This window comes from Cydia fagiglandana, chromosome 27 (assembly GCF_963556715.1).
Source record: "Cydia fagiglandana chromosome 27, ilCydFagi1.1, whole genome shotgun sequence".
Taxonomy (NCBI): domain Eukaryota; kingdom Metazoa; phylum Arthropoda; class Insecta; order Lepidoptera; family Tortricidae; genus Cydia; species Cydia fagiglandana.
Window position 1 is genome coordinate 2,074,853 of NC_085958.1, and position 27,287 is coordinate 2,102,139.

General features: G+C 44.0%; 2 protein-coding genes across 2 annotated transcripts in view; both read right to left on the reverse strand.

The window, feature by feature from the left end:
• The window catches only part of LOC134677990 (arginine-hydroxylase NDUFAF5, mitochondrial), a 168,051-nt gene that overhangs the window by 124,017 nt on the left and 16,747 nt on the right, over window positions 1-27,287 (reverse strand). The window lies entirely within an intron of this gene.
• LOC134677794 (uncharacterized) lies at window positions 56-26,240 on the reverse strand. Its single transcript, XM_063536222.1, has 18 exons — window positions 26,236-26,240; window positions 25,551-25,645; window positions 24,814-24,900; window positions 23,809-23,932; window positions 21,971-22,113; window positions 21,692-21,806; window positions 21,097-21,227; window positions 19,719-19,788; window positions 18,315-18,379; window positions 16,964-17,039; window positions 15,270-15,322; window positions 14,299-14,368; window positions 12,913-12,983; window positions 11,451-11,514; window positions 3,219-3,257; window positions 2,494-2,574; window positions 1,600-1,670; window positions 56-192 (listed from the first exon to the last, which is right to left on the reverse strand). The coding sequence occupies exons 1-18, from the start codon at window positions 26,238-26,240 to the stop codon at window positions 56-58; spliced, it is 1,497 nt and encodes a 498-aa protein (XP_063392292.1).

A 27,287-nucleotide genomic window follows, 5' to 3' on the forward strand; every position in this document is an offset into this window, starting at 1 on the left:
TCGGCGAGGCTCTCGACGAGTGTGCACAGTCGATATCATATTTACCTAGTCCCTGTCAATGGAATGTGTTTTGGGTAGACATATTTAGTGTCCTCTTTTCATGGCTCCGTGATTTTGAGGTCTGTGAGGTCTTGGGTAGTCTGCCGTCGCTCTTGACACGGACATCGCGCTTCACTACGGCTGGGTTCTTGTCTGTGAGGATATACAGTTGATTCAGATTGTTCAAAATACTCACACACGCACACACACACACAAATCACACACACAAACACCGATCATTAGAGTGCTCACTCCATGCATCTACTACCCGGCAAAAAATAGTAGAAATTAAGTGGCAGCACTGTAGTGTCTTCCCGTTCTCTTATATGAATTAGTTTGAAAGGGACGACGCTACAGTGTTGCCACTTTTTAATTTCTACTATATTTTGCCAGGCTGTATCTATGCGTCCAAAGTTAAAAAGGCCGTTTTTGTTTTGAGTTCATAGATCAACGAATTCAGCAACATAAAAACTAGTTTGATGTATTCAAAAGGATACGTGCACACTAGCGCCACTGCTAAATAATCGTGATGAAAGATATTTAAAGATGGAGGCCGCTACGTACTGTATCTTGTATTTAAGTACAGTCGCCATCAGATACATCGGAGCGACCGAAGTGCTCACAAATATCTAAACACGCCTCTATTGCCAAGGGGCTAGAGTGCGTGTTCAGATATTTTTGTGGCGCTAGTGAGCACGTTAATGGGCTATTAAAGTCAGGTCGTTCAGTCATCGTTGTTCGTCTTAGAGCAACACGGAAGGGAGGCGGCATTCGCACTATTCGCCTCTGCCGAGGTACAAGATTAGCGCGTCAATCTAATCTAGCGCGGGTAATAAAACTAGTTGCATTTGGATTTTTCACTAGACCGAATCCAGACGCGCGCGTGAACACTGCTGCACAAAAATGCCTATTTGCTCGGTTTTTTGTTATAAAAAGAGGTCGGGGACATCAAATTTACAAAAAGAAAGTGTTACATTTCACGTGTAATATTTTTTTTACATATCATACGTTAAATTACATTTAAATACAATTATTATATTTTAGTCTCAAGTAATTGTTGGATTTATCGATTTTGCTCGCTCAGTACAAATTGCGGATCGGTCGAGCGACAAATCCGACTTCTCATCTCTCAGAATACAATGTACTTCAACGAAAATGTGTTAGTGTGCGTGTTGTGACACTAGTCACTCGTCCGTACACAAAAAGAGATCGAGGTTTGCAAGATTTGTCTTTGACGTGTGTCATTTTCTATGTATTTGTGTCGTCATTACAGATTGGATTTTGTATGTAAGTGTGTGAGAAATGCGACTGTGTGCACCTTTCCCCCCGCGAAAAATGGCAGAAAGATTTGTACGGCGAGATATCGCTTGGGCCTCTCCCTTCCGACGTGTCGGAAGCCGGTGTTGCTCGAAGTTGTTCGTCGTTGGTTAATCAATAAATGTTATAACCCGAAAATTTACAATTTGTTTACTTTTATTTAAGTAGGTACCTAAAGATGCAGAGTTATAAAGCTGAGCATCCCTTAGGTATTTATATTGTTTACGAATACTTCTTACTTACATTGAAAGGATATTCTTTTCAAAAACGGGGGCACAACGAACTTCTTGAGTTTTGTTCGGAAGATGTCTATTCTGTAAAAGAAACATTTTTATTTAAAAAAAAAAACAATTTTTATTTACCCATTATTCCCACTAGTTACCAGTACCACCAAGTTCTTACCAGTGCAGTGGTAACTACTACTGGGATTTTTTTCCCACCCTTTACCACTGGTAGGTAACTACTGGAAAAAATTCCCAGTAGGTACTTACCCAGTAGTAACCCCAGTTGGTAACTAGTGGGAATAAGCCAAAAAAAACCGGGCAAGTGCGAGTCGGACTCGCGCACGAAGGGTTCCGTACCATAATGAAAAAAATAACGAAAAAAAATGCAAAAAAAAAAACGGTCACCCATCCAAGTACTGACCACGCCCGGCGTTGCTTAACGTTGGTCAAAAATCACGTTTGTTGTATGGGAGCCCCACTTAAATCTTTATTTTATTCTGTTTTTAGTATTTGTTGTTATAGCGGCAACAGAAATACATCTGTGAAAATTTCAACTGTCTAGCTATCACGGTTCGTGAGATACAGCCTGGTGACAGACAGACGGACGGACCTTTTGGGTACGGAACCCTAAAAATGTGGCAATATGTCCAAGGCCCCAAGGGGACTCCAAGATACCAATCTCTGAAGTTAAGCGTCAAATGAATCTTGGTCTAATTTTTACATGCTTTTAAGCAACCCTGTTACGAAGTAAGTTAGTACCTTAAGCTAGTTCAAAATCAACTTCGCGTTCGTTCACTGTAGAAAAATACACGTGAGGTCTCCTTATACCCTTCCCCCAACGTGTTCTGACGTGATTTCGTGACCTCCCTATCGAACCTCACGTGATTTGTGCACAAGCCCTAAATGTACTCACCTGCTTTTAGTCGGCCCGGCGAGACGCATCACCTGCTTTCTCATGCACCGGTAACTGTGGCACTGGTGGTAGTGTCTACACCTGTCAATCAATAGTGTTCGGTAACCATAGTACCTAATAGGTAGTAGGTAGTATATTCGGCCGATGGTCAGGCCGAATAACCGGTATCTGGTATCCGGCCAAACAACTATCCGTTGTATCTCTAGTAATAATAATAACAGATAATCATTGGGTCATTCTCCAAAAATGTGGCTGCTGTCTAATTGCCACAACCCATACAAAATGTACGATAAGAGTCGTGGCGATTACACACACACACACACACACACACTCATTCATTCATTCATAGATATATCCTCATCATAAACCTAGTACTTAATTTAGAATACTAAATAATAGCATAAAATCCTAAAACAATCTTTAAAAAAAAATAGAAAATATTAGTTATAAGTAGTTTATAAATAAAATAAGTTACTTGCTTATGTATAAGATTTCCTATAAGTAATAACAAGACTGTTTAGTTATGGAGGAGCGGGGCACCCTGATACAGGTTCACTCACCTAAAAGGAAGTCCCAACCACTGATGGCAATTTGTAGAAGTTTAATAAGGAAATAAATAATTTATAATTTTTTTTCATTTTTTTTTTCAATTAGACGCAACCGCAGATAAATGACCCAGGACCCAGTTGATCTACCAATCTACTCTAGAACTTTGCCATACTTACGGGGAAGTTTTACGATCGCCAGGCACATCAGCATGAAGCCTAGAAAAAAAATTCATTTCATTGCCCGTCCACAGAAGTCCAAATTTTTGTTAAGATCTGCTATAGTTCGTTTTTTTTAGCATTAGAAATAAGGTAAACAACCTTGATGTGTCTTTTAATTGAAAAACACATTTAAAAAATGAGTTACGGGAAATATGTAACAATTATGAATCTAATACGATCATTTATATTCTTCTGCTTTTATAAGTAATAGTAAAGCGTTTTTCAATTAAAAGACATGTCAAGATCGCTTACCTTCTTGCAAGTTCTTTCTAATGCTAAAAAAAACGAACAGAGTTAGAGCCGATTTAGACGGCGCGCGAACTCGCAAACGATTTTAGTTACATTGAGGACTGTTGGTTACGTCCAATTCCACTGACCGATCAAAAACCGCAATGTAATAAAACTCGCATGCGAGTTCTCTCATCGTCTAAATGAGCCCTTTAGCCCCCTCCAGACTATGCGCGTGAATCGCGGGCGAAGCCGCGAACGCGAGTGTGGAGTCGATTTCGCTGTCCGCGAAAATCGACGCCACACTCGCGTTCGCGGCTTCGCGCCGCGATTCGCGCACGAGTGTGGAGGAGGCTTTTGACCAAGAAAACTGAAAAGTCTGTAGAGAGTTTGATAGCCCACGCAGCGCAAGTGTTATTTGAAAAGTCAAACTTCTATGAAATTTTGACGCTTAAATAACACTTCTTCTTGGTCTAAGGCACTGGTCCCACCGCGAGCTAGTAAGCTATGAGCTATCGGCTATAAACACGAACAAAAGATAGCTCACCGCTGGGCAAGTAACTATAAATATCGCCGTGTCTCTTTTATTTACACGGGAGTACTTATCTTTTGTTCGTGTTTATAGCCGATAGCTCATAGCTTACTAGCTCGCGGTGGGACCAGTGCCTAACTCTCTTATCGCACAAAACATGAAAGAGCAAAGCCGTAAATTTGACAAACGCGCCATTAACGCGACTTTGGCTATAATTCGTTTTTTACTGCATTAGAAAGAACTTGCAAGAAGGTAAGCGATCTTGACAGTATGTATTTTAATTGAAAAACGTACGTTTTCGTGAAAATACGATGGAAAACAATTATCCACTACATCTGTATATAAGAACATGGTTACGCCGTTTAGGGTTCTAGCTAAATTGGATATTCCATATTCCATAGAAAGAAGGTAAGCGATCTTGACACGTCTTCTTATTGAAAAACGGTTCTAAAATTAATAAAAAATAAGTTCAAAAACTAAAACTCGACTACTGCAAATCGCGCTCTAAAAAGTATGAAACAAGATAGAATTCTTATCTAAAATTATCAAGCAGGAAATATTATAAATGTTACCATTTTTTTAATATAAAATACATCGTAATATAATTTACTGAATTTTTTATATATTTATAGAGATTCAGAGGATCGCCGTGGTCGTATGCCACGATTATAAACTTAAAAGTAATGTGGCATACGACCACGGCTATCCTCTGAATCTCTGTAAATATATAAAAAAAGCGGCCAAGTGCGAGTCGGACTCGCCCATGAAGGGTTCCGTAACAGCAAGTAACACAATAAAATTGCGGTTTACGGTTTATGACGTATTAAAAAAAAAACTACTTACTAAATCTTGTTCAAACCAATTTTCGGTGGAAGTTTGCATGGTAATCTACATCATATATTTTTTTTAGTTTTATCATACTCTTATTTTAGAAGTTACAGGGGGGGGGGGGACACACATTTTACAACTTTGGAAGTGTCTCTCGCGCAAACTATTCAGTTTAGAAGAAAATGATATTAGAAACCTCAATATCATTTTTGAAGTCCTATCCATAGATACCCCACACGTATGGGTTTGATGAAAAAAAAATTTTGAGTTTCAGTTCTATGTATGGGGAACCCTAAAAAATTATTGTTTTTTTTCTATTTTTGTATGAAAATCTTAATGCGGTTCACAGAATACATCTACTTACCAAGTTTCAACAGTATAGTGCTTATATTTTCGGAACAAAGTGGCTGTGACATACGGACGGACAGACAGACAGACAGACAGACAGACAGACAGACAGACAGACAGACAGACAGACAGACAGACAGACAGACATGACGAATCTATAAGGGTTCCGTTTTTTGCCATTTGGCTACGGAACCCTAAAAAATCAGTAAATTATATTACGTTGTATTTTATATAAAAAAAATTGGTAACATTTATAATATTTCCTGCTTGATAATTTTAGATAAGAATTCTATCTTGTTTCATACTTTTTAGAGCGCAATTTGCAGTAGTCGGGTTTTAGTTTTTGAACTTATTTTTTATTTAATTAATTTTGGGGTCATGATTTCGTTACTAACTTTTTGAAGTCACTTTATATTACTTTTGCGAGGGCGTCCTCAGTACAGAAATGCACGCAGAGCGCCGCCTATATCTTTACTCTCCTTTAGTGCCTACTGCCTATGAGGGCGCCGATGACGGCCGTCTTTGGAACGCGTACGTCGGGCTACGCCCGACCCTTTTAGTATGAGGGCGCCGAAGGCGCCCGGCTTTGGAACGCGTACGTCGGGTTACGCTCGACACTTTTAGTATGAGGGCGCCGAAGGCGCCCGGCTTTGGAACGCGAATGTGGGGCTACGCCCGACTCTTTTAGTATGGGGGCACCGAAGGTGCCCGGCTTTGCAACGCGTACGTCGGGCTCCGCCCGACTCATTTAGTATGAGGGCGCCGAAGGCGCCCGGCTTTGGACCGCATACGTCGGGCTACGCCCGGCTCTTTTAGTATGAGGGCGCCGAAGGCGCCCGGCTTTGGAACGCGTACGTCGGGCTACGCCCGACACTTTTAGTATGAGGGCGCCGAAGGTGCCCGGCTTTGCAACGCGTACGTCGGGCTCCGCCCGACTCATTTAGTATGAGGGCGCCGAAGGCGCCCGGCTTTGGACCGCGTAAGTCGGGCTACGCCCGACTCTTTTAGTATGAGGGCGCCGAAGGCGCCCGGCTTTGGAACGCGTACGTCGGGTTACGCTCGACACTTTTAGTATGAGGGCGCCGAAGACGCTCGGCTTTGGAATGCGTATGTCGGGCTACGCCCGAGTCTTTTAGTATGGGGGCACCGAAGGTGCCCGGGTTTGGAACGCGTAAGTCGGGCTACGCCCGACTCTTTTAGTATGAGGGCGCCGAAGGCGCCCGGCTTTGGAACGCGTACGTCGGGCTACGCCCGACACTTTTAGTATGAGGGCGCTGAAGGTGCCCGGCTTTGCAACGCGTACGTCGGGCTCCGCCCGACTCATTTAGTATGAGGGCGCCGAAGGCGCCCGGCTTTGGACCGCATACGTCGGGCTACGCCCGGCTCTTTTAGTATGAGGGCGCCGAAGGCGCCCGGCTTTGGAACGCGTACGTCGGGCTACGCCCGACACTTTTAGTATGAGGGCGCCGAAGGTGCCCGGCTTTGCAACGCGTACGTCGGGCTCCGCCCGACTCATTTAGTATGAGGGCGCCGAAGGCGCCCGGCTTTGGACCGCGTAAGTCGGGCTACGCCCGACTCTTTTAGTATGAGGGCGCCGAAGGCGCCCGGCTTTGGAACGCGTACGTCGGGTTACGCTCGACACTTTTAGTATGAGGGCGCCGAAGACGCTCGGCTTTGGAACGCGTACGTCGGGTTACGCTCGACACTTTTAGTATGAGGGCGCCGAAGGCGCCCGGCTTTGGAACGCGAATGTGGGGCTACGCCCGACTCTTTTAGTATGGGGGCACCGAAGGTGCCCGGCTTTGCAACGCGTACGTCGGGCTCCGCCCGACTCATTTAGTATGAGGGCGCCGAAGGCGCCCGGCTTTGGACCGCATACGTCGGGCTACGCCCGGCTCTTTTAGTATGAGGGCGCCGAAGGCGCCCGGCTTTGGAACGCGTACGTCGGGCTACGCCCGACACTTTTAGTATGAGGGCGCCGAAGGTGCCCGGCTTTGCAACGCGTACGTCGGGCTCCGCCCGACTCATTTAGTATGAGGGCGCCGAAGGCGCCCGGCTTTGGACCGCGTAAGTCGGGCTACGCCCGACTCTTTTAGTATGAGGGCGCCGAAGGCGCCCGGCTTTGGAACGCGTACGTCGGGTTACGCTCGACACTTTTAGTATGAGGGCGCCGAAGACGCTCGGCTTTGGAATGCGTATGTCGGGCTACGCCCGAGTCTTTTAGTATGGGGGCACCGAAGGTGCCCGGGTTTGGAACGCGTAAGTCGGGCTACGCCCGACTCTTTTAGTATGAGGGCGCCGAAGGCGCCCGGCTTTGGAACGCGTACGTCGGGTTACGCTCGACACTTTTAGTATGAGGGCGCCGAAGACGCCCGGCTTTGGAACGCGTATGTCGGGCTACGCCCGACTCTTTTAGTATGAGGGCGCCGAAGGCGCCCGGCTTTGGACCGCATACGTCGGGCTACGCCCGGCTCTTTTAGTATGAGGGCGCCGAAGGCGCCCGGCTTTGGAACGCGTACGTCGGGCTACGCCCGACACTTTTAGTATGAGGGCGCCGAAGGTGCCCGGCTTTGCAACGCGTACGTCGGGCTCCGCCCGACTCATTTAGTATGAGGGCGCCGAAGGCGCCCGGCTTTGGACCGCGTAAGTCGGGCTACGCCCGACTCTTTTAGTATGAGGGCGCCGAAGGCGCCCGGCTTTGGAACGCGTACGTCGGGTTACGCTCGACACTTTTAGTATGAGGGCGCCGAAGACGCTCGGCTTTGGAACGCGTACGTCGGGTTACGCTCGACACTTTTAGTATGAGGGCGCCGAAGGCGCCCGGCTTTGGAACGCGAATGTGGGGCTACGCCCGACTCTTTTAGTATGGGGGCACCGAAGGTGCCCGGCTTTGCAACGCGTACGTCGGGCTCCGCCCGACTCATTTAGTATGAGGGCGCCGAAGGCGCCCGGCTTTGGACCGCATACGTCGGGCTACGCCCGGCTCTTTTAGTATGAGGGCGCCGAAGGCGCCCGGCTTTGGAACGCGTACGTCGGGCTACGCCCGACACTTTTAGTATGAGGGCGCCGAAGGTGCCCGGCTTTGCAACGCGTACGTCGGGCTCCGCCCGACTCATTTAGTATGAGGGCGCCGAAGGCGCCCGGCTTTGGACCGCGTAAGTCGGGCTACGCCCGACTCTTTTAGTATGAGGGCGCCGAAGGCGCCCGGCTTTGGAACGCGTACGTCGGGTTACGCTCGACACTTTTAGTATGAGGGCGCCGAAGACGCTCGGCTTTGGAATGCGTATGTCGGGCTACGCCCGAGTCTTTTAGTATGGGGGCACCGAAGGTGCCCGGGTTTGGAACGCGTAAGTCGGGCTACGCCCGACTCTTTTAGTATGAGGGCGCCGAAGGCGCCCGGCTTTGGAACGCGTACGTCGGGTTACGCTCGACACTTTTAGTATGAGGGCGCCGAAGACGCCCGGCTTTGGAACGCGTATGTCGGGCTACGCCCGACTCTTTTAGTATGGGGGCACCGAAGGTGCCCGGCTTTGGAACGCGTATGTCGGGCTACGCCCGACTCTTTTAGTATGAGGGCGCCGAAAGCGCCCGGCTTTGGAACGCGTACGTCGGGCTACGCCCAACACTTTTAGTATGAGGGCGCCGAAGGCGCCCGACTTTGCAACGCGTACGTCGGGCTCCGCCCGACTCTTTTAGTATGAGGGCGCCGAAGGCGCCCGGCTTTGGAACGCGTATGTCGGGCTACGCCCGACTCTTTTAGTATGAGGGCACCGAAGGCGCCCGGCTTTGGAACGCGTACACACTTTTAGTATGAGGGCGCTGAAGGTGCCCGGCTTTGCAACGCGTACGTCGGGCTCCGCCCGACTCATTTAGTATGAGGGCGCCGAAGGCGCCCGGCTTTGCAACGCGTACCACGGGCTCCGCCCAACTCTTTTAGTATGAGGGCGCCGAAGGTGCCCGGCTTTGGAACGCGTATGTCGGGCTACGCCCGACTCTTTTAGTATGAGGGCGCCGAAAGCGCCCGGCTTTGGAACGTGTACGTCGGGTTACGCTCGACACTTTTAGTATGAGGGCGCCGAAGGCGCCTGGCTTTGGAACGCGTACGTCGGGTTACGCTCGACACTTTTAGTATGAGGGCGCCGAAGGCGCCCGGCTTTGGAACGCGTATGTCGGGCTACGCCCGACTCTTTTAGTATGGGGGCACCGAAGGTGCCCGGCTTTGGAACGCGTATGTCGGGCTACGCCCGACTCTTTTAGTATGAGGGCGCCGAAAGCGCCCGGCTTTGGAACGCGTACGTCGGGCTACGCCCAACACTTTTAGTATGAGGGCGCCGAAGGCGCCCGACTTTGCAACGCGTACGTCGGGCTCCGCCCGACTCTTTTAGTATGAGGGCGCCGAAGGCGCCCGGCTTTGGAACGCGTATGTCGGGCTACGCCCGACTCTTTTAGTATGAGGGCACCGAAGGCGCCCGGCTTTGGAACGCGTACACACTTTTAGTATGAGGGCGCTGAAGGTGCCCGGCTTTGCAACGCGTACGTCGGGCTCCGCCCGACTCATTTAGTATGAGGGCGCCGAAGGCGCCCGGCTTTGCAACGCGTACGTCGGGCTCCGCCCGACTCTTTTAGTATGAGGGCGCCGAAGGTGCCCGGCTTTGGAACGCGTATGTCGGGCTACGCCCGACTCTTTTAGTATGAGGGCGCCGAAAGCGCCCGGCTTTGGAACGTGTACGTCGGGTTACGCTCGACACTTTTAGTATGAGGGCGCCGAAGGCGCCTGGCTTTGGAACGCGTACGTCGGGTTACGCTCGACACTTTTAGTATGAGGGCGCCGAAGGCGCCCGGCTTTGGAACGCGTATGTCGGGCTACGTCCGACTCTTTTAGTATGGGGGCACCGAAGGTGCCCGGCTTTGGAACGCGTATGTCGGGCTACGCCCGACTCTTTTAGTATGAGGGCGCCGAAAGCGCCCGGCTTTGGAACGCGTACGTCGGGCTACGCCCAACACTTTTAGTATGAGGGCGCCGAAGGCGCCCGACTTTGCAACGCGTACGTCGGGCTCCGCCCGACTCTTTTAGTATGAAGGCGCCGAAGGCGCCCGGCTTTGGAACGCGTATGTCGGGCTACGCCCGACTCTTTTAGTATGAGGGCACCGAAGGCGCCCGGCTTTGGAACGCGTACGTCGGGCTACGCCCGACACTTTTAGTATGAGGGCGCTGAAGGTGCCCGGCTTTGCAACGCGTACGTCGGGCTCCGCCCGACTCATTTAGTATGAGGGCGCCGAAGGCGCCCGGCTTTGCAACGCGTACGTCGGGCTCCGCCCGACTCTTTTAGTATGAGGGCGCCTTCGGCTTTGGAACGCGTATGTCGGGCTACGCCCGACTCTTTTAGTATGAGAGCGCCGAAGGCGCCCGGCTTTGGAACGCGTACGTCGGGCTACGCCCGACACTTTTAGTATGAGGGCGCTGAAGGTGTCCGGCTTTGCAACGCGTACGTCGGGCTCCGCCCGACTCATTTAGTATGAGGGCGCCGAAGGCGCCCGGCTTTGCAACGCGTACGTCGGGCTCCGCCCGACTCTTTTAGTATGAGGGCGCCGAATTAAAAAAACACCATGTATAGCGGCCATACAAATTTCTTTTGCAAAAACCTTCTTGTATCGCCGTAGTCGCGTAACACGCGGATAGAATCCAAAGCGCTTGTAGATTCATAGTTCGAATCACCTAACCGAAAATTTAATGTTTTATCTGGCGCATGCAAGCAAAGTCGGGTGCAAACGCTAACAATATTTATATATTTGAAATGTGCTAATTGAACTCTTTCCAATGATGTATGACACATCATCATTACTTAATTTTAGTTTTTTGGTTCGTGACTTTATGACCTCTAGAGGGCGCAGTGTTCATTTTTTTGTGACGCCATATAGCCTATAACCAGCGGACGATTAAGACGTTTCGAATGACACATCGTTTGTTAAATTATAATAAGTATTTTAGAAGTTATGAGGGAACAGATGAACATACATACATACATACATACATACATACATACATACATACCCACATACATACCGGTCAAAATCATAACCCTCCTTTTGCGTTGCCGTAGTCGGCTAAAAACTATTACTTATGAAAGCAGAAGAATATTAAATGATCGTGTTAGAGTCATAATTGTTACATATTTGCAGTAACATATTTTTTTAAATGTGTTTTTCTATTAATAGCACTTACCTACACTGACTGCTATTATTGGAGTACTTACCACCCTAGTTTGTAAGGCGTACTTTTCTTATTTATAGTTGAATAAAGTTTCTTGTATCCATTGTCTGAAAGGAGTATTTTAGATTTTAAGTACTGTCATCATTTAATCACCAATTCATGAAGGGTAATTCTCAAAAAAATGTATCTACTCTCTAATTGCCGCGACCCATACAAAATGTATGAAAAGAGTCGTGGCAATTAGATGCAACCGCAGACATGTTCTCAGAATAATGAGAATGAGGGGAGGCGGTGGGGAACCCGCCTTCCCCCCTCCCTTTTGGCTATTTAGGGTGGTCAAAATTCAAGTGATTAGGTATCTTATCTGTGGTCGTGCACGCAAAAGGAAGTCAAGTGGTGCCAACCCTAATAATTGCTCGGAGCAATGCTGAGCCGAGCGGAGCCGAGTTTGGCCGATCTCAGGAGTTTCGCCCCTGCTTAGGGGTTGTGAACAAATCACGCGAGGTGTTTTCGGCTACTTTTTGACCCCCCCTCCCCCTTGGTGATATTTGATGAGGTTTTTGGCAACCCCCCTCCCCCTACACATCCTCACGTGTAATTTTTTGAAATTTTTTCATTCGACCTAATTTTAAGATAAATTGTCTTGTACATAGAAAATCATGTTTATTTTTATATTTTCGTTGTACAGACTCGCTATTTTGAAGTGCAGAGTGAAGATCTATGTTTAAAGAAACCGAGAAAAAGTATCTACTTATGTGGTAGGTTATTTTTTCTTAGTTTCGTTCACTGTAGAAAAATACACGTGAGGTTTACTTCCCCTCCCCCAACGTGATCTATCGTGATTTTTTCGTGAACCCCCTCTTCCCATCGGACCTCGCGTGATTTGTGCACAAGCCCTTACTCGGGTATGAATATTACGAAGGGGGGTTAAACAATAACTTTGAACGCTCGCCAGAAGATAAGTGCTGACTTTAGGGAGTATAGGGTTAGCATTATACTGAGGGACCATCGGCGCGATTCGGGAAATGAATTAGAGATTCACTAGATATGAAATAGTAAGATATATGACGTTCCACAGCAAAAGGTACCTTATGGTAGTTGGGGCTTACGCTATATTAACGCCGCTCCAATATTATTGAGCCGCCATAAGGTACCTTTTTCCTTGGAACGTCACATATCTTTACTATATCGTATCTAGTTAATCTCTAATTCATTTCCCGAATCGAGCCGCATTTCGTGCCATAAAAAATTAAATGATTCTTGAATTAATGATCCTTATGTAAATATTGTTAACCTCTAGCCGCCCAGAGACCTATTACAAGGTCTCCTGTTCCATTCTAATTTGGACTTTGTGTTGACAAAATAAAACTTCATTTTGCTTGGCAAGGTTTGACGTATGGGCGGCTAGAGGTTAATGACTTGGTTGTTGGTTGGTTGGTAATGGTTGGTTGGTTGGCTGCTTGGTTGCTTGGTTGGTTGAGGTTGAGGACTTGGGTGGTACATACGTTGGTGATCCAAGACTTCATCATGGAATAGCATTTTGAGATGTTCGCAGGCTGATCTGTAACTGAACATACTATACAAAATAAATTATATTATCACTACACCTTACAAAACCAATTAACGCGTCTGTCTGTTTGTGTGTTTGTATGTTCACGATAAACTATAAACGACAGAACGGATTTACATGCGGTTTTCACCTATCAATAGCACAGAATAAATAATAGTACTAGGTACTGAAGATTCACTCTCTAACAAAACGCGTCTGTTACGATTAGGACAAATATGACCGCTAGGTGGCGACAGCGCCACGCGCGGCTTATGGCTAGCCACCAAAATTGGTGTGGGACGGATGTACTTGTAGCTACCTGTTGCAAAGCGACGAAATCGCGGAGTGAGCCACGCCTGTCAATGGAGAGAATAGAGAGATTCTTGAGAAAGATTTTAGGTGTACAGTCGCCATCAGATATATCGGAGCGGCCAAGGTGTTCACAATATCTGAACAAGCACTCTATAACGCCTTGACAATAGAGGCGTGCTTAGATATTTGTGAGCACCTTGGCCGCTCCAATATATCTGATGGCTGTACAACAAGCCGGGGCGGGACACTTTTAGTATTAAGGCATATTTATTTTCCTTAGGGGCACTTGCACCATTAACTAACCCGGGATTAACCGGTTAAACCTGGCGTTACCATGGTTACCAGTACAATTTGACACTTGGTTAACAGTTTAACCGCTTAATCCCGGGTTAGTGGAATGGTGCAAGTGGGCCTTAGGGGCACTTGCACCATTAACTAACCCGGGGTTAACCTGTTAAAACTGGAGTTACCCCATGGTACCAGTACAATTTGACACTGGGTTAACGGTTTAACCGATTAACCTCGGGATAGTGGGATCGTGCAAGGGGCGCTTAGTATTTTCAGGGATACGTACGAATGTGTCGTGCTATTTCAGTCAGTCTTCTTACAAAAAGCAAAGACATATGTAACTTCGTATAAGATGAATAAAGTCTAAGCAAAAAACGTGCCTCGGAAATCAAGAAAAAGTCATTCTCGGATAGATGCTGCACACACCTTTACCCTACGCTCGGCTAGATGGCGTGACGACAACGTTTCATATTTTACAATTTTAGCACATGGATATCAGTGAATGAACATGGATCAAAATAATACAAAAATAATAAAATCATTTATCCATATATGTACATTTTTTTGATAATTTTATGCGTTTTCGTTTTGAGTTTTAGTCGTGTGTCGATAGATGGCAGTAAATTTTACTGTTACTACAAAATTTACTATGACAGGACCCCTCTATACTATCTATTCTTTTTGCAAAAAGTACTGAGGTTGACTGAAATAGCATGACAAATACCAACATTTCCGTACTCACTTCTTCTCGTTGTTAACTTTGGCAGCGATCACGCTGACGAGGGAACTGCGTTCTATTACCTTCTTTTTGACTGGAAATTAAATAAATTATTGATCACATGATATTGTAAAGTAATTATTTCCATCCCTATAATTCGTTTTTTTAGGGTTCCGTACCCAAAGGGTAAAACGGGACCCTATTACTAAGGCTCCGCTGTCCGTCCGTCCGTCCGTCCGTCCGTCTGTCACCAGGCTGTATCTCACGAACCGTGATAGCTAGACAGTTGAAATTTTCACAGATGATGTATTTCTGTTGCCGCTATAACAACAAATACTAAAAACAGAATAAAATAAAGATTTAAATGGGGCTCCCATACAACAAACGTGATATTTGACCAAAGTTAAGCAACGTCGGGAGTGGTCAGTACTTGGATGGGTGACCGTATTTTTTTGCATTATGGTACGGAACCCTTCGTGCGCGAGTCCGACTCGCACTTGCCCGGTTTTTTAGCATTAGAAAGAACTTGCAAGAAGGTAAGCGATCATGACGAGTCATTTAATTGAAAAACGCTTTTTAAAAATCAAAAACTATTACTTATGAAAGCAGAAGAATATAAATGAACGTGTTAGATTCATAATTGTTACATATTTGCCGTAACTTATTTTTAAAATGTGATTTTCAATTAAAAGACACATCATGATTGTTTACCTTATTTCTAATGCTAAAAAAACGAACTATAAATAGTTTGATTCATAGAATTTCTCTAATCTAATTTTGCACCAATTTGGCACGGGACAAAGCTGTAGACAATAAGGAATGCAAATCGGTTATTTTTTGTATGGAAATAATCGCGGTTTCGGTTATAAACCGATTAGTTCCATACAAAAAATAACCGATTTGCATTCCCTAATAGACAACCACCGAATGTCATCTTTTAGCATATTTATGCATAGACTGTATATGTATAAATATAAATACAAGTAAGTACTTACAGAATTTACAAGGATGTTTTACAATGCATTTAAGTATTTGATCCGGAATGCCCCTGAAAAGAGAGGGATGAAATTAAGCACGTTTATGTAACAATAGCCTGAAGAAAATTAAGGTAATTCAGAAAAAGAAAATATTTCGCTAGGTCTCCAAATCCGTCCGGTATTACCCCAACATACCTTATACTATAGATGGTCAAGCAAATCTTGCCAGTAGAAAAGGGCGCGAAATTCAAATTTTCATTGAGACGATATCCCTTCGCGCCTACATTTTTCATATTTGCCGCCTTTTTCTACTGACAATATCTGCTTGACCACCTTTCGTTTATAATTTGCATCCCAATTCCCAATATTACCGACCCAAAAATAAGGTATTCGACTAGAGAGGCACCGGATATCCGGTTACTATCCGGTATCCGGCCTATCCGGCCATTGCCAGTGGGCATTGCATTGGATATTAGTAATATTGCTTGATTTCGGAGTAAACAAATTTGATTTAAGAAACAGACACGGTCATAATAGTACTTGTTTATTATTTTAAAACAATTTAACCATTCCACTGACTTGCACGCGCACTCATTTCGAACCTAGAAATGTTACTAGGAAAAAGGTCAAACCTGCAGAATACGCACCTGAAAAACCGAAATGTAGGTATAGTTCCGCTGGCCGAATATTCGGGGGCCGGATCCGGTATCTGGTATCCGGCCAAAAAACTATCCGTTGCATCTCTATATTCGACTACTATAGTAGACCGACCGGCGTACGGCGCCCGCACCTTCCCCGCCACCCTCAGTCGTCCTGCCCCGTCGCCCCCGCACCGCGCAGGCGAGGACTGAGTTAAGCGGTCGGTCCGTCAAATCAGTTACTTTTTCGAACTGACCAAACGATTTGCTACTATGGAATTTCTTGAATGGTGTAAAATAATTTTCACCGCACCAGCTCGGAAAGGCTTACTTTGCACTTCAAAAATTGATAGCAAAGTTGCATTTTATTCACATGTTAGGCAAAGTAGTCAAATGCCAATTTTGAGTTGTTTTCTTATGTTTGCTGGTAGAATTGACTTTTAAATGATGATTTTGGATGATAAATATTTAATAACATTAGTTTGTATTTGATTTTGTTTGATATTTTACATTAAATTTTTTACTTCGGGTTGGTGTGGTGAAAAATTTTGTGTTTCACTCGGGGGCAAATTTTGTTCGCTCGCTACGCTCAAGATTCCATTTTTCGAACCACTCGCTACGCTCGTGGTTCAATTTTGGAATCTTTCGCTTGCTTGGGTATCAATATTAGCACGAGCGGTTAAACAACAATTTTGCCCCCGAGTGAAACAAATAACTATTATTTTAAATACAGTCAATACTAGCTGGTTTGTTTTTGTTGCATTGTTTTTGTTCTAAAAATAGATTCCTCGTCCTTAATTTATCCGAAAATGATATAGTTACGCCCTAATAGGTATAGTTTTAGAGAAATGTAGCTCCAAGTGAAGTGCGGCAGTGTCGAACTAGTCCCCCATCCCCCACGAATTGAGAGGTGGCTCTCGATGTCTCCCGGTCTGTATCTGCTCATGACCAGCTAAGAATCAACTTTGCCAAGTTTCAGCGCATAGTCACAAAGTGCAAGGTTCCCATACTACGGTGTGCAGTAACAAACCAGCTATACCCTATCATTGAGGATAAAAAGTCAATTTTGATTACTTGTCCAACTCCTTTGATCCTCGGTAGTCCTGACATTCCGAGTCTAGATATACTTCGTTGCTTGTGCAGGAATTGACTGAAATATAAAATAATGGCGGGAAATTACTGAAATATAAGCAATTTGTAAAAAGCTATTTGCAAGTACAGAAAACAGTAGATATGATAATTCGCCAGTGACTGGCCAATTTTAGTAACTGGCGGCCCTAAGCCCTAAACTAAAAATGAATTCCTATAAACAGAATTCATTTTAGTATGAGGTTTCAATAACTGGCCACTTTATACTAAAATGTTTATTTAATAGGTGACTAGAATTAATTTTTAATTTCGACCGGCCAGTTACCGGCGAATTACCCTATACCGGGTGTGGCCTGTAACACGAGCAAATAATTAAAACATAGATCATCAAACGGTGACACTTTTGTTTAACAACTTTTAAAAATTATGAAGTATTTAGACTCCCTATTTTTCATACAAAATAAATATTATCTTCAATGGACGCCATCGCCACGCCACCATTATCGTTGTGATAGATGTTGCTTGTCATGCCTTAAACATAACAAACTTCGCAATACATTGCGTCTTAGAATAAACTTTAAAGTGTATTAAAAATCAAACCACAAGTTATTTTTAAAAGTCGCCGAACTAATGTTGATCAGTATGAGGAGTACAGCCTTCAGTTTAATTTTTTGCTCATATTACAGGCCACACCCGGTATATTACTACAAAAGATTTCTCATTTCTCATGCTCTGAAAGAGGGTCATTGTTGTTCTAAAAGGTGTGCAGAAAATGATACATTTCTGCTAGAACATTTTAGGTTCCAAGTACCAATTCATTAATTTTTTTACGATAAGCAATTGAAATAAGAGTATAAATGGATTTGTTTTATAATTTCCTATATATTCTATTAGTTTATATTTATAATTCTGATATTTGACTCCCCATTTCATAAATAACTTTATGCTTTTGCCTAAATTGTTAATTTAAAGTAGGTACCCTTAAAAATTACAATAAAAATGTATACATAGTCGTGTAGTAAATGTATACACAGAATAGTTCTTTACCTCTAGTCAAGCGTGAGTCGGACTTTTGTACGGAACCCTAGAAACGCGAGTCCGACTCGCACTTGGCCGGTTTTTTTTAAACACATGCATTTTACTGTTTTCGTATTCAAAATGAAAAGTATAGAGTGTTTAACTCGGGTGAAAGGCATCATTTCAGCCTCGTACTATTGGCTCTCGAACGCAGTGAGTACTACCTCGGCAGAAATGAGTGCCTTTCATCCCTTGGTTAACAATCTACTATTTTTTGCGTATAAATGAATAAGCAGAATAGAAAATAAGACATACTTACCAGAATCGACGTTGGTAAACATACTAATGGTTTCCGGCTCATCGGCTTTCTCCGTTATTTTTAACCTGTAAAATATATGTATGAAACGTACGTATGGCGTAACGTATGATGCCTTCTTGTACCTGTGGACGGCCGATCGTAAGATCAGGCAGGGGCTCGATTTTTCAAATTCCAGCGCTCGATTTCGTCACTCGAAAATCGTTAGAAAACAGAGATATGCTAATTTTTGAAATACGAGCGATATAAATTGGGAATCGAGCGGTATTGACCACTCGTTTTCAATTCTATTAGTATAATTTAAATGCCGGGTACGGGATATTATTGAACGAAATACACGAAATCGGACAGTCGAAATTCATAAATCGGCCCCCAGATCCTAATGTTCCTGTGTAACATTTAAACGATAGTTACATTAAACCAATATATGTGATATCCCACGGGTAAATGTACCTTATGGCGGTAGGCGCTTACGCTATTATAAACTCCGCTCCAATATTATAGCGGTGCTATGCGATGTAAGCGCCAGCCGCCATAAGGTACCTTTTCCCGTGGAACGTCACGTATAGGTAGGATAGGTTCGTCAGATTGCTTGAGATGCCCGAAGGGCAAACTGCCCAGAAATAGGAGTCCCGCGTAGGCTCCGCGGCTCAGGGAACGAGTCAAATATTTTTTAAGTTTCACGATATGCCTAGGAATTTCACGATATGCCTGAACTTACGATCGGCCGCCGACATATCAATATCAATAATAAGTATCATAATAATGAATCTAGACCAGTTTGAAAAAATAAATGGTATCGTCTTGGGTCGTCCCATTCGTTTTTCGTCAAGTTCTTAAATTAGTCCTATTCTGCTTTCGTCACGCATTCTACATTGAAAGCCACCGACGATTGTGACGAATGTAGAATGGGTGACGAGAGCAGAATAGGACTAATTTAATAACTTGACGAAAAACGAATGAGACGACCCAAGACGATACCAAATAAATATGTCTGCAACCTAATTACCACGACTCTATATAAAATGTATAAGAGTTGTCGCAAATAGACAGCCAGAGACATTTTCAGAAAAGTTATATAAGTTATAATAATAAAACTTACAAACGTGTTTTAGCATTGTTATGACAGGTGTCCGGACTTCTCTACAATAGCCCAGTCTCCAGTGTCCACCCAAACTTCAATCCAATAGACCGGTATACTACTTACTTTTTCTACAATAGTCCCAATGCCTGCTGCGACCGGTTCATGGTTGTTTATTGTTGCGCCTGTGAACGGGTTCCAGCGGGTGTTCTACATGACATTAACGCTCTCCAAGGGGCCTCTACGTGTTGGATCTATATCCCCACGCAAGCCTATCAAAAGACCGGGATTTGTAGGCCCGTGAATTCCAAAATGGAGATACTTACTCAGATTGCACTTTTTTTGTAGACGTCTTTCTCAGAGCCATATTGGCGATCTCCACGGAAGTGCCGAGTTCTAAAAATAATGACAACATTAGGTATAGTGCGTAGTTTTGTAACTGAGCCCGAGATAATCCTATTGTCTATTGTTAAGTAAAACCGCTCGTGCCACGTGCCACAACCACCTGCATAAAAACCTGCGTAATTCGGTTACTGAGTGCCGGCGAGTCGAACACTACAGAACCAGTCTAAAATGTGTCATCGAGATGCGTAACAAAGGCGCGTTATCGGAGAGCGCACCTACACTGTTTTTTTGAGCGTTGGACTAGCCCGCGCTCAGGTGCCAAATAGAATGAGTATGACCTTTTTTTGCAGGTAAGTAGCACGTGCGGTTTTACTTAACAATAGAAAATAGGATTAGCCGCCGGGCTCTGTTACAAAACTACGCACTATAGGTAATACGCCAATAACTGGCCGGTTTTAGTACTGTCCGCCCTAAACTAAAAATGAATTCTATTCACCTATAAACAGAATTCATTTTAGTATGAGGCGATTGAGGCGGCTAGTTATTGCAGGTTGGCCAGTTACTGAAACCTTATACTAAAATGAACTCTGTTTATAGGTGAATAGAATTCATTTCGAATTACCCTATACGCCACCCTAAGGTGTTTAAGGGAAGGAGTGGAAAGATTCGCAAACTTCTGGTAAGCACCCGTAGCCGTAGCTCAGTTCAGTTAGTACAAAGAAACAACAGTGAACAACAACATCAACTCAAACAACAACAGTAACAACAGTTAGTGTTACAATGAAACTAAATGTAAATAAATGCGTGTGAAAATGTGTATAGACCGACCGTTTAAATGAGGGAAGGTACGGGCGCCGTACGCCTGCCGCCCGCACCTTCCCCGCCGCCCTTAGTCGTCCCACCCCGTCGCCCCCGTACCGCGCAGGCGAGGACTCATTTAAGCGGTCGGTCTGTGTTGCCAACTCGGATTTTGAAAAAAATGCTAGACTAATGTCTAGATTATGCCAAAGTTTTTTGAAATATGCTAAAAGAAATACTAAAATGTCACTTGAAATTAGACACTTAAAACACAAACATTTTTCAAATTTGCCGCCTTTTTCTACTGACAAGATCTGCTTGACCAACTTTATATAGTCCGTCGACGTCCATCCGTCCACAAAAGTCAAAATTCATAAAAAAATATGAACCACATAAGGCGATGGCGCATATTGTTGCTGCCAAGTTGTTGCAAACTTAAGACTAAATTATGCTAAAAAATATTGCAGAAGCTAAATGGAAAATTCTGGTGACAAAGCGAGTGAAAATATGCCAGATCTGGCATCATTTATGCCAAGTAGGCAACACTGGTCGGTCTATCACCTGCTATCCTGAGGTCGCTACACGGTTTTTCATTTTTCATCTTCTTTTTGTTCCCGCGTTTGGAGTGAAAGCGGGACCGCGAGTGAGACGTTCCCGTATCAATCGAGCTCGTTTTCTCTACCAATGAATTCCTTAAAAAAAACACATTTTTTTTTCGCTTTTCGTCACAAACATGTTGGGGAAACAGGACTAATCCCAATAAGGCCTTAGTTTCCCCTCTGGGTTAGAAGGTCAGATGGCAGTCGCTTTCGTAAAAACTAGTGCCTACGTCAAATCATGGGAATAGTTGTCAAGCGGACCCCAGGCTCTTATGAGCCGTGGCAAAATACCGGGATAACGCGAGTTAGGAAGAAGAAGATAGGAATAATAATATTTCATTATAACACTTTAAACTGTCGCCTTTTGTACACATATTTAATTACACAAACGGGTCTACCGCGATATAATTTCGTTGTTTTTACCTTTAATTCAACAAAACAACAATGTAAAAACATTAAAATTGTATCGCGGTAGACCCGTTTGTGTAATTAAATATATTTCATTATGTTATATTACATGTATGGTTTGGCAATTATAAAAGGCATGGTAATTATACCGTAAGAGGCTGTCCGGTGGCCGGGGTATCGGGAAAGCTTCCGACCTGGGCTCTGGTATCGGACACTTCACATCAGCCAGCATACGTTGACACATTTCGGTACATTGGGCAATATCTGACAATAAAACAAATGTTTTGGTAAAGGTAACTTAAAAAGATCTAAAAGAGATGCAGGTAAATCGATTTTGGCTTTGAATTGCCGTAAATTTTATGCTTTCATATGTGTGTGGTAGTAAAAATCGTGGGTGTCCCTCCCTGTGTAGTTATTAGAAATCCTACCGGATGTATCGTTCTTGACGAGATTCTGAGTCTGGTAATAGATGAAGTTTATGAGTCGACGCGCTTGAGTGACGACATCCGACACGCAGTAGCAGTCAGGGCAGGTACGAGGGTCCCTCTCCAGCACTACGGTCTCTGTCTGGCTGTGAAACAATAGGTATTTGTTTTCCTCACTCTCCAAGAGCCATCCTCACGTCCGAGGAAGAGCAGGACCAGTGTTGCCAACTCGGATTTTGAAAAAATGCTAGACAATAATGTCTAGATTATGCCAAAATTAAGCCAAAATTTTATGAAACATGCTAAAAAAATGCTAAAATGTCACTTGAAATTAGACACTTAAAACACATACATTTTTCACATTTACCGCCTTTTTCTACTGACAAGATACTTATGCTTGACCAACTTTATATAGTCCGTCGACGTCCATCTGTTCAGAAAAGTCAAAATCCATATGAAAATATGAACCACATAAAGCGATGGCGCATATTGCTGCTGCAAACTTGGCTTAGACTAAATTATGCTAAAAAGTATGCCAGATGCTAAATGGAAAATTTTGGTGCCAAAGCCAGTGAAAATATGCCAGATCTGGCATCATTTATGCCAAGTTGGCAACACTGAGGAGGACGAGTGATGAGGAACTTGTAAGTGTAAGAACTGGTGGGCAAGCCGGGGTCCCTTTGTTTCCCATAAAGTTTTAAGTCATAATGTATTGCTTGTCATATTATCGTTAGCCATAAAACTGAAAGCGTTAACTTTTCAGGATTTTCGTAAGGTTATTCTATAGATAGGTTAGGTTAGGTTTGTTTTATGGCAATCCTGAAAAGTTACGCGTTTCTGAGAAAAACCAATTATGACTAACGAAAATTCGAACAAACAATACATTATGACTTCAAACTATTTGGGAAACAATAGAGACTCGGGCAAGCCCAACATCATCGGCGAGAGCAAGGCCGCTCGACTTCGCTGGCTCGGCCATGTGGAGAAAGGTCGTGCGGCCAACAGAGTTTATCTGGGGCGACCAACTCAACCAACTGGGAGACGACCGGTCGGAAGGCCTACCTACCTAAGAAGGTACCTAAGGGTAGGTACCGATGGATCGACGAGGTCCAGAAAGACCTGTGTGGCATACAAGCGGCTGAATAGCGTCAGATCGCATATAATAGGAACGAATGGCGAAATCTAGTGTCGGTGGCATCCACTGCGGGTCGCTGAGCCAGCGAAGTAAGTAAGTAAGGTATTTGTTTTATGTCGGCTGTACACACTTCGAGACAGGCCGAGAGCAAGTGTGTAAAGACGGCTCCTGTCTTGTCTTGGTCTTCATAGTCTCGTCTCGCCGTTCTCCGTTTGTGGTTGGTTTTTTAGGGCCGAGTCAAAGGATCAAAACATGTACACACTGTTGCGAACGCAACCTATATTTATAATATAAAACTAATGCAGTAGCTAAACGCAGCCGTCGGGCTCGGCTAGTATTTGGAAGCTTTTTCTAAAGCACCAATAGGAGCGCTCCACATACCCTGTATCGCGGCCAATTAGAGGCACCTAAATCTTAACCACCATTTCGTACATTCAAATTATGCAAATCACTCTTTCATCAGCCTCCATACAATCACCACACCACTTTTACATTTAACCGTTTTAGTCAAAGCCTACAAGGGCCATTACCAGTAACTTTGGAAAATTACAACAGTTTAGTTCAAATCGAAGCTTTTTATTCGAGTCGTCGAGATCCTGACCTGCACGGCGGCTACACACACTCATTGTCAAAGCAGAGAATTGTGTAACTACCACAAAAGTCTTTCGGCGAGAGGCTCTCGCCGAATGTGTACAGCCGGCATTACCTGTTGTCTTGTGAGGAGATGGTGTCAGTTTGTGCTCGTGCACGCTCAATAACCCCGTGCACGAGCGTGCGCCGGCGACGGCGCTGCGCACGCGCAGGTCTTGATTGCCGGGCCGATGAACAACCTTGTAGAAAATTAACCATTATTCTATTTTGAATGTTTCTGGATTGAGCAAGTATCAGAAGAATCCTGGCAAGGTCGCCATGTAACGGTGGCGGCCGGCGGATAGTAAGCAAACAACCAATATTGAATAAATATTTATTTATTTAAACTTTATTGCACAAAACTTCAAAATAATGTTTCAATGGCGGAATTAATGCCTAATGGCATTCTATACCAGTCAACCATTGGGCCAAACAGAGACGTTAAACGTTGGTGCAAGGAGAACAGAGGAATTTTTTAGAATAATGGGAAACAACTCAACAACTAATAATTCTGATAAACTACATATTAAAGAATACTAGAATATATAAATAAGTATATTAATATGGTTTATTACTGAAGATTAATACATTACATAGGTCTTTATATATTAACCCTTTAACCGCCAGTCTGATATATAAGACATTACATATCCAGCTCATTTCGCCAAAGTCTGATAAATAAGACAAAGATCTGATTTGGTTTTTACAGCACATTTATAACTCCCCTAACTATGCCAACCTTCCTCTGCGTGGTACAATTACTGTCGGTAGCGACACGAGCACGCTCGATCAAAAATTGCTGGCGGTTAAAAGGTTAAGCAAGTGTGTGTATCGTATAAGTGACACGATACACACACTACAATTTGTCTTTCTGCATTGAGCAAGTATCAGAAGATTCCAGGTTCAAACACTGACATGGTCGCCATGTAAGGGTGGCGACCGGTTGATATTAGTAAGCAAACAAATATGGTTTATTACTGAAGATTAATAGGTTACATATTAGGTTTTTGTATATTAAGCAAGCACACTACAATTTCTCAGTTTTGAGTGAACGAATAAATGAAGAAAAGTATGTAGGTACCTCTGAAGATGCGTTTAGCGCAGCTCGCGCAGAAAATAACGCCTCGAAACACCTCCGCACCGTGCAGGTCGGGGTCGCTGCACACGTCTGCAATTAAACATTAAGACGAAACAGGAGCTGAGTTTTAAATATTTGCCCCTAAAACTAGCGATAAGGACAAGGAGAAAAATCCTGCGTAAAAATCTCAAAAATCGAGGTTTCGTACTGGACTGTTTCCTCCTCCAAAACTTAACCAATCCTAACCAAACTTGGAAATCTAAATGATTATGAAATTATCTGTGTCGGACCGTTTTGATTTTTTGGCTAATTGATATCAGTTTTGAATACTACGCCTCTCATTGCGGCATAGTCAATTAGGCCATTTTGGCCATTTTGAAGGGCTCTAGCGCCTTAAAAAACAAAAATATCAAAAAAAGCAAAACGGTCTGACACAGATATTGACAATATTAATCTGTGTTGAAAAAATCATTGCTCTAGCATCAAAACCCACGGAGGAAACAGTCGAGTACGTTTATATGGAGAAATGACCACTCCTGTTGGCTCTTAACAATAGACAAAAGCTTTGCCGCTCGGGGCCTGCTACAAATCGAAAGACTAGGTTATGTACTCACAACACTTCCGACAATGCTTGTGGTAACTGTATCATAGTATATACATAATCTGTGGTTGTATCCTCAGCGGTCGCACGGCGGAGCGGGAAGCGTCTAATATAGTCTGGGCAGGTATTATGTACTCACAACACTTCCGACAATGCTTGTGGTAGCTGTATCCTCTGAAGGCAGCCTCGCTATTCCGTACCGAGTGGCTGCAGTGCTGGCACACCTCGTATCTTCTACAAACCATTCACAACTGATCATCAGGGCAGTCTTACACTACCCCAGCATAGTGTACCCTTAGCACATAAGAATTTGGGGCCCTTTCGGAAAGTAAACAAACCTAACATTTTTCTACTATGACGAATTAAACTAACATTTTTCTACTATGATCTTCTATTTAGGTATTATGGATAATCAAATATGTATACTGCTACTGTCTGTCCTTCGGGGCCCCTTGAGGATGGGGGCCTGGGCACAGGCCCCGTGCCCCGAAGGACAGACGGTAACGGTGATCTGACCCATAATAAATAGAAGATCATAGTAGAAAAATGTTAGTTTAATTAGCTTTCTTTACTTTCCAAAAGGGCCTAAAATTCGTATGTGCCCAGGGGCCCCAGCATAGTTTAAGATGGCCCTGGATAGGTACTAGTTTTTTACGAAAGACATTCACGACTGCCTCCTGACCTTCCAACCCAGAGGGTATACCTACTAGGCCCTATTGAGATTAGTCGGAGCTAAAAACAAGTTTTGGGCATATATGAGTTAGGGACCTAAACTAAATCATTTTGAGCCAAATTAGGAATAAGTAAACTGTGTAAATACTTACGGCATTTTCATATTTTTTTCTACATTTTACTATTTTATTCAGTATAATCTACACCATAATTTTGATTCTTTAGCCGAATATGACGGATGACATGATTTTGTCAATACGAGAGTTTGTCTTTTGAAAGACGTTTAGTGGCCTGTCATGGAATGTTTTGAAAAAGGATTGCTTCTCGTATAGTAGGTACCTATTGGTACTTATTCTATTTGGTAGGTGGGGGTTTTCCTTAGAGCATTTAATAACTGGAGTGGCCATTAAGAGCTTACCGCTCTGCCGAAAACCTTGCACAATTGTGCAAACTTTTGTATGTACTGACATGGCTATTTGTACGTTACGTACAAATCATGTAGAAATAGCAATACATTTGACGTCCCCTCCCCCGCAAAAATACGGCAGACTGTTTTGTATAAAGGAGAGCTATCTTTTATGATAAGACGGTTGTAAAAGTGTCCAGCTGTCAGCTTAAAGAATAGTTCGAAATCTCTCCGGTGGCGCTAGTAGGTAGTACCGGGAACTAACATGAATTTAGACCTTATTGACTGAGTGAAGTGCGCTGTCAGTTTTTTGAAATTTTATTAAAAATTTTCATAAAGTGATTTATTTAATTTAGGATTTCCTTGTGCAGTAAAACTAGCCGCCCCTGTCTCAGTACGCATCATATAGACTGCCACCTCTGTTATCTAGCCACCTCGGGCCTGGGCTTACCAGGCCTTAAGCCCCACATTCACACTCCTACCTTGTAGGCCGCCTCGTAGTCCGCCTCGTTGGGTAGGATTGTGTATGGGGGTTGCGGACTACGAGCCGTCCTACAAACGGCTAAACGGTAGGACGGCTCGTATTATCGTATTATCGACTACGAGGCGGCCTACAAGGTAGGAGTGTGAATGTGGGGCTTTAGGGCAAATCCACCGCTATAGGATATATTTTCTATAGTAAAAATGGGATAAGTTTGCATCGTAAACAGTTGCCAAAGTGGGCGTAAGAGGAAAAAACAGAAAAATGTTACGAAATCCGTATCTTTTTTCCAACCAACGGTAAGTATGTAATTTTCA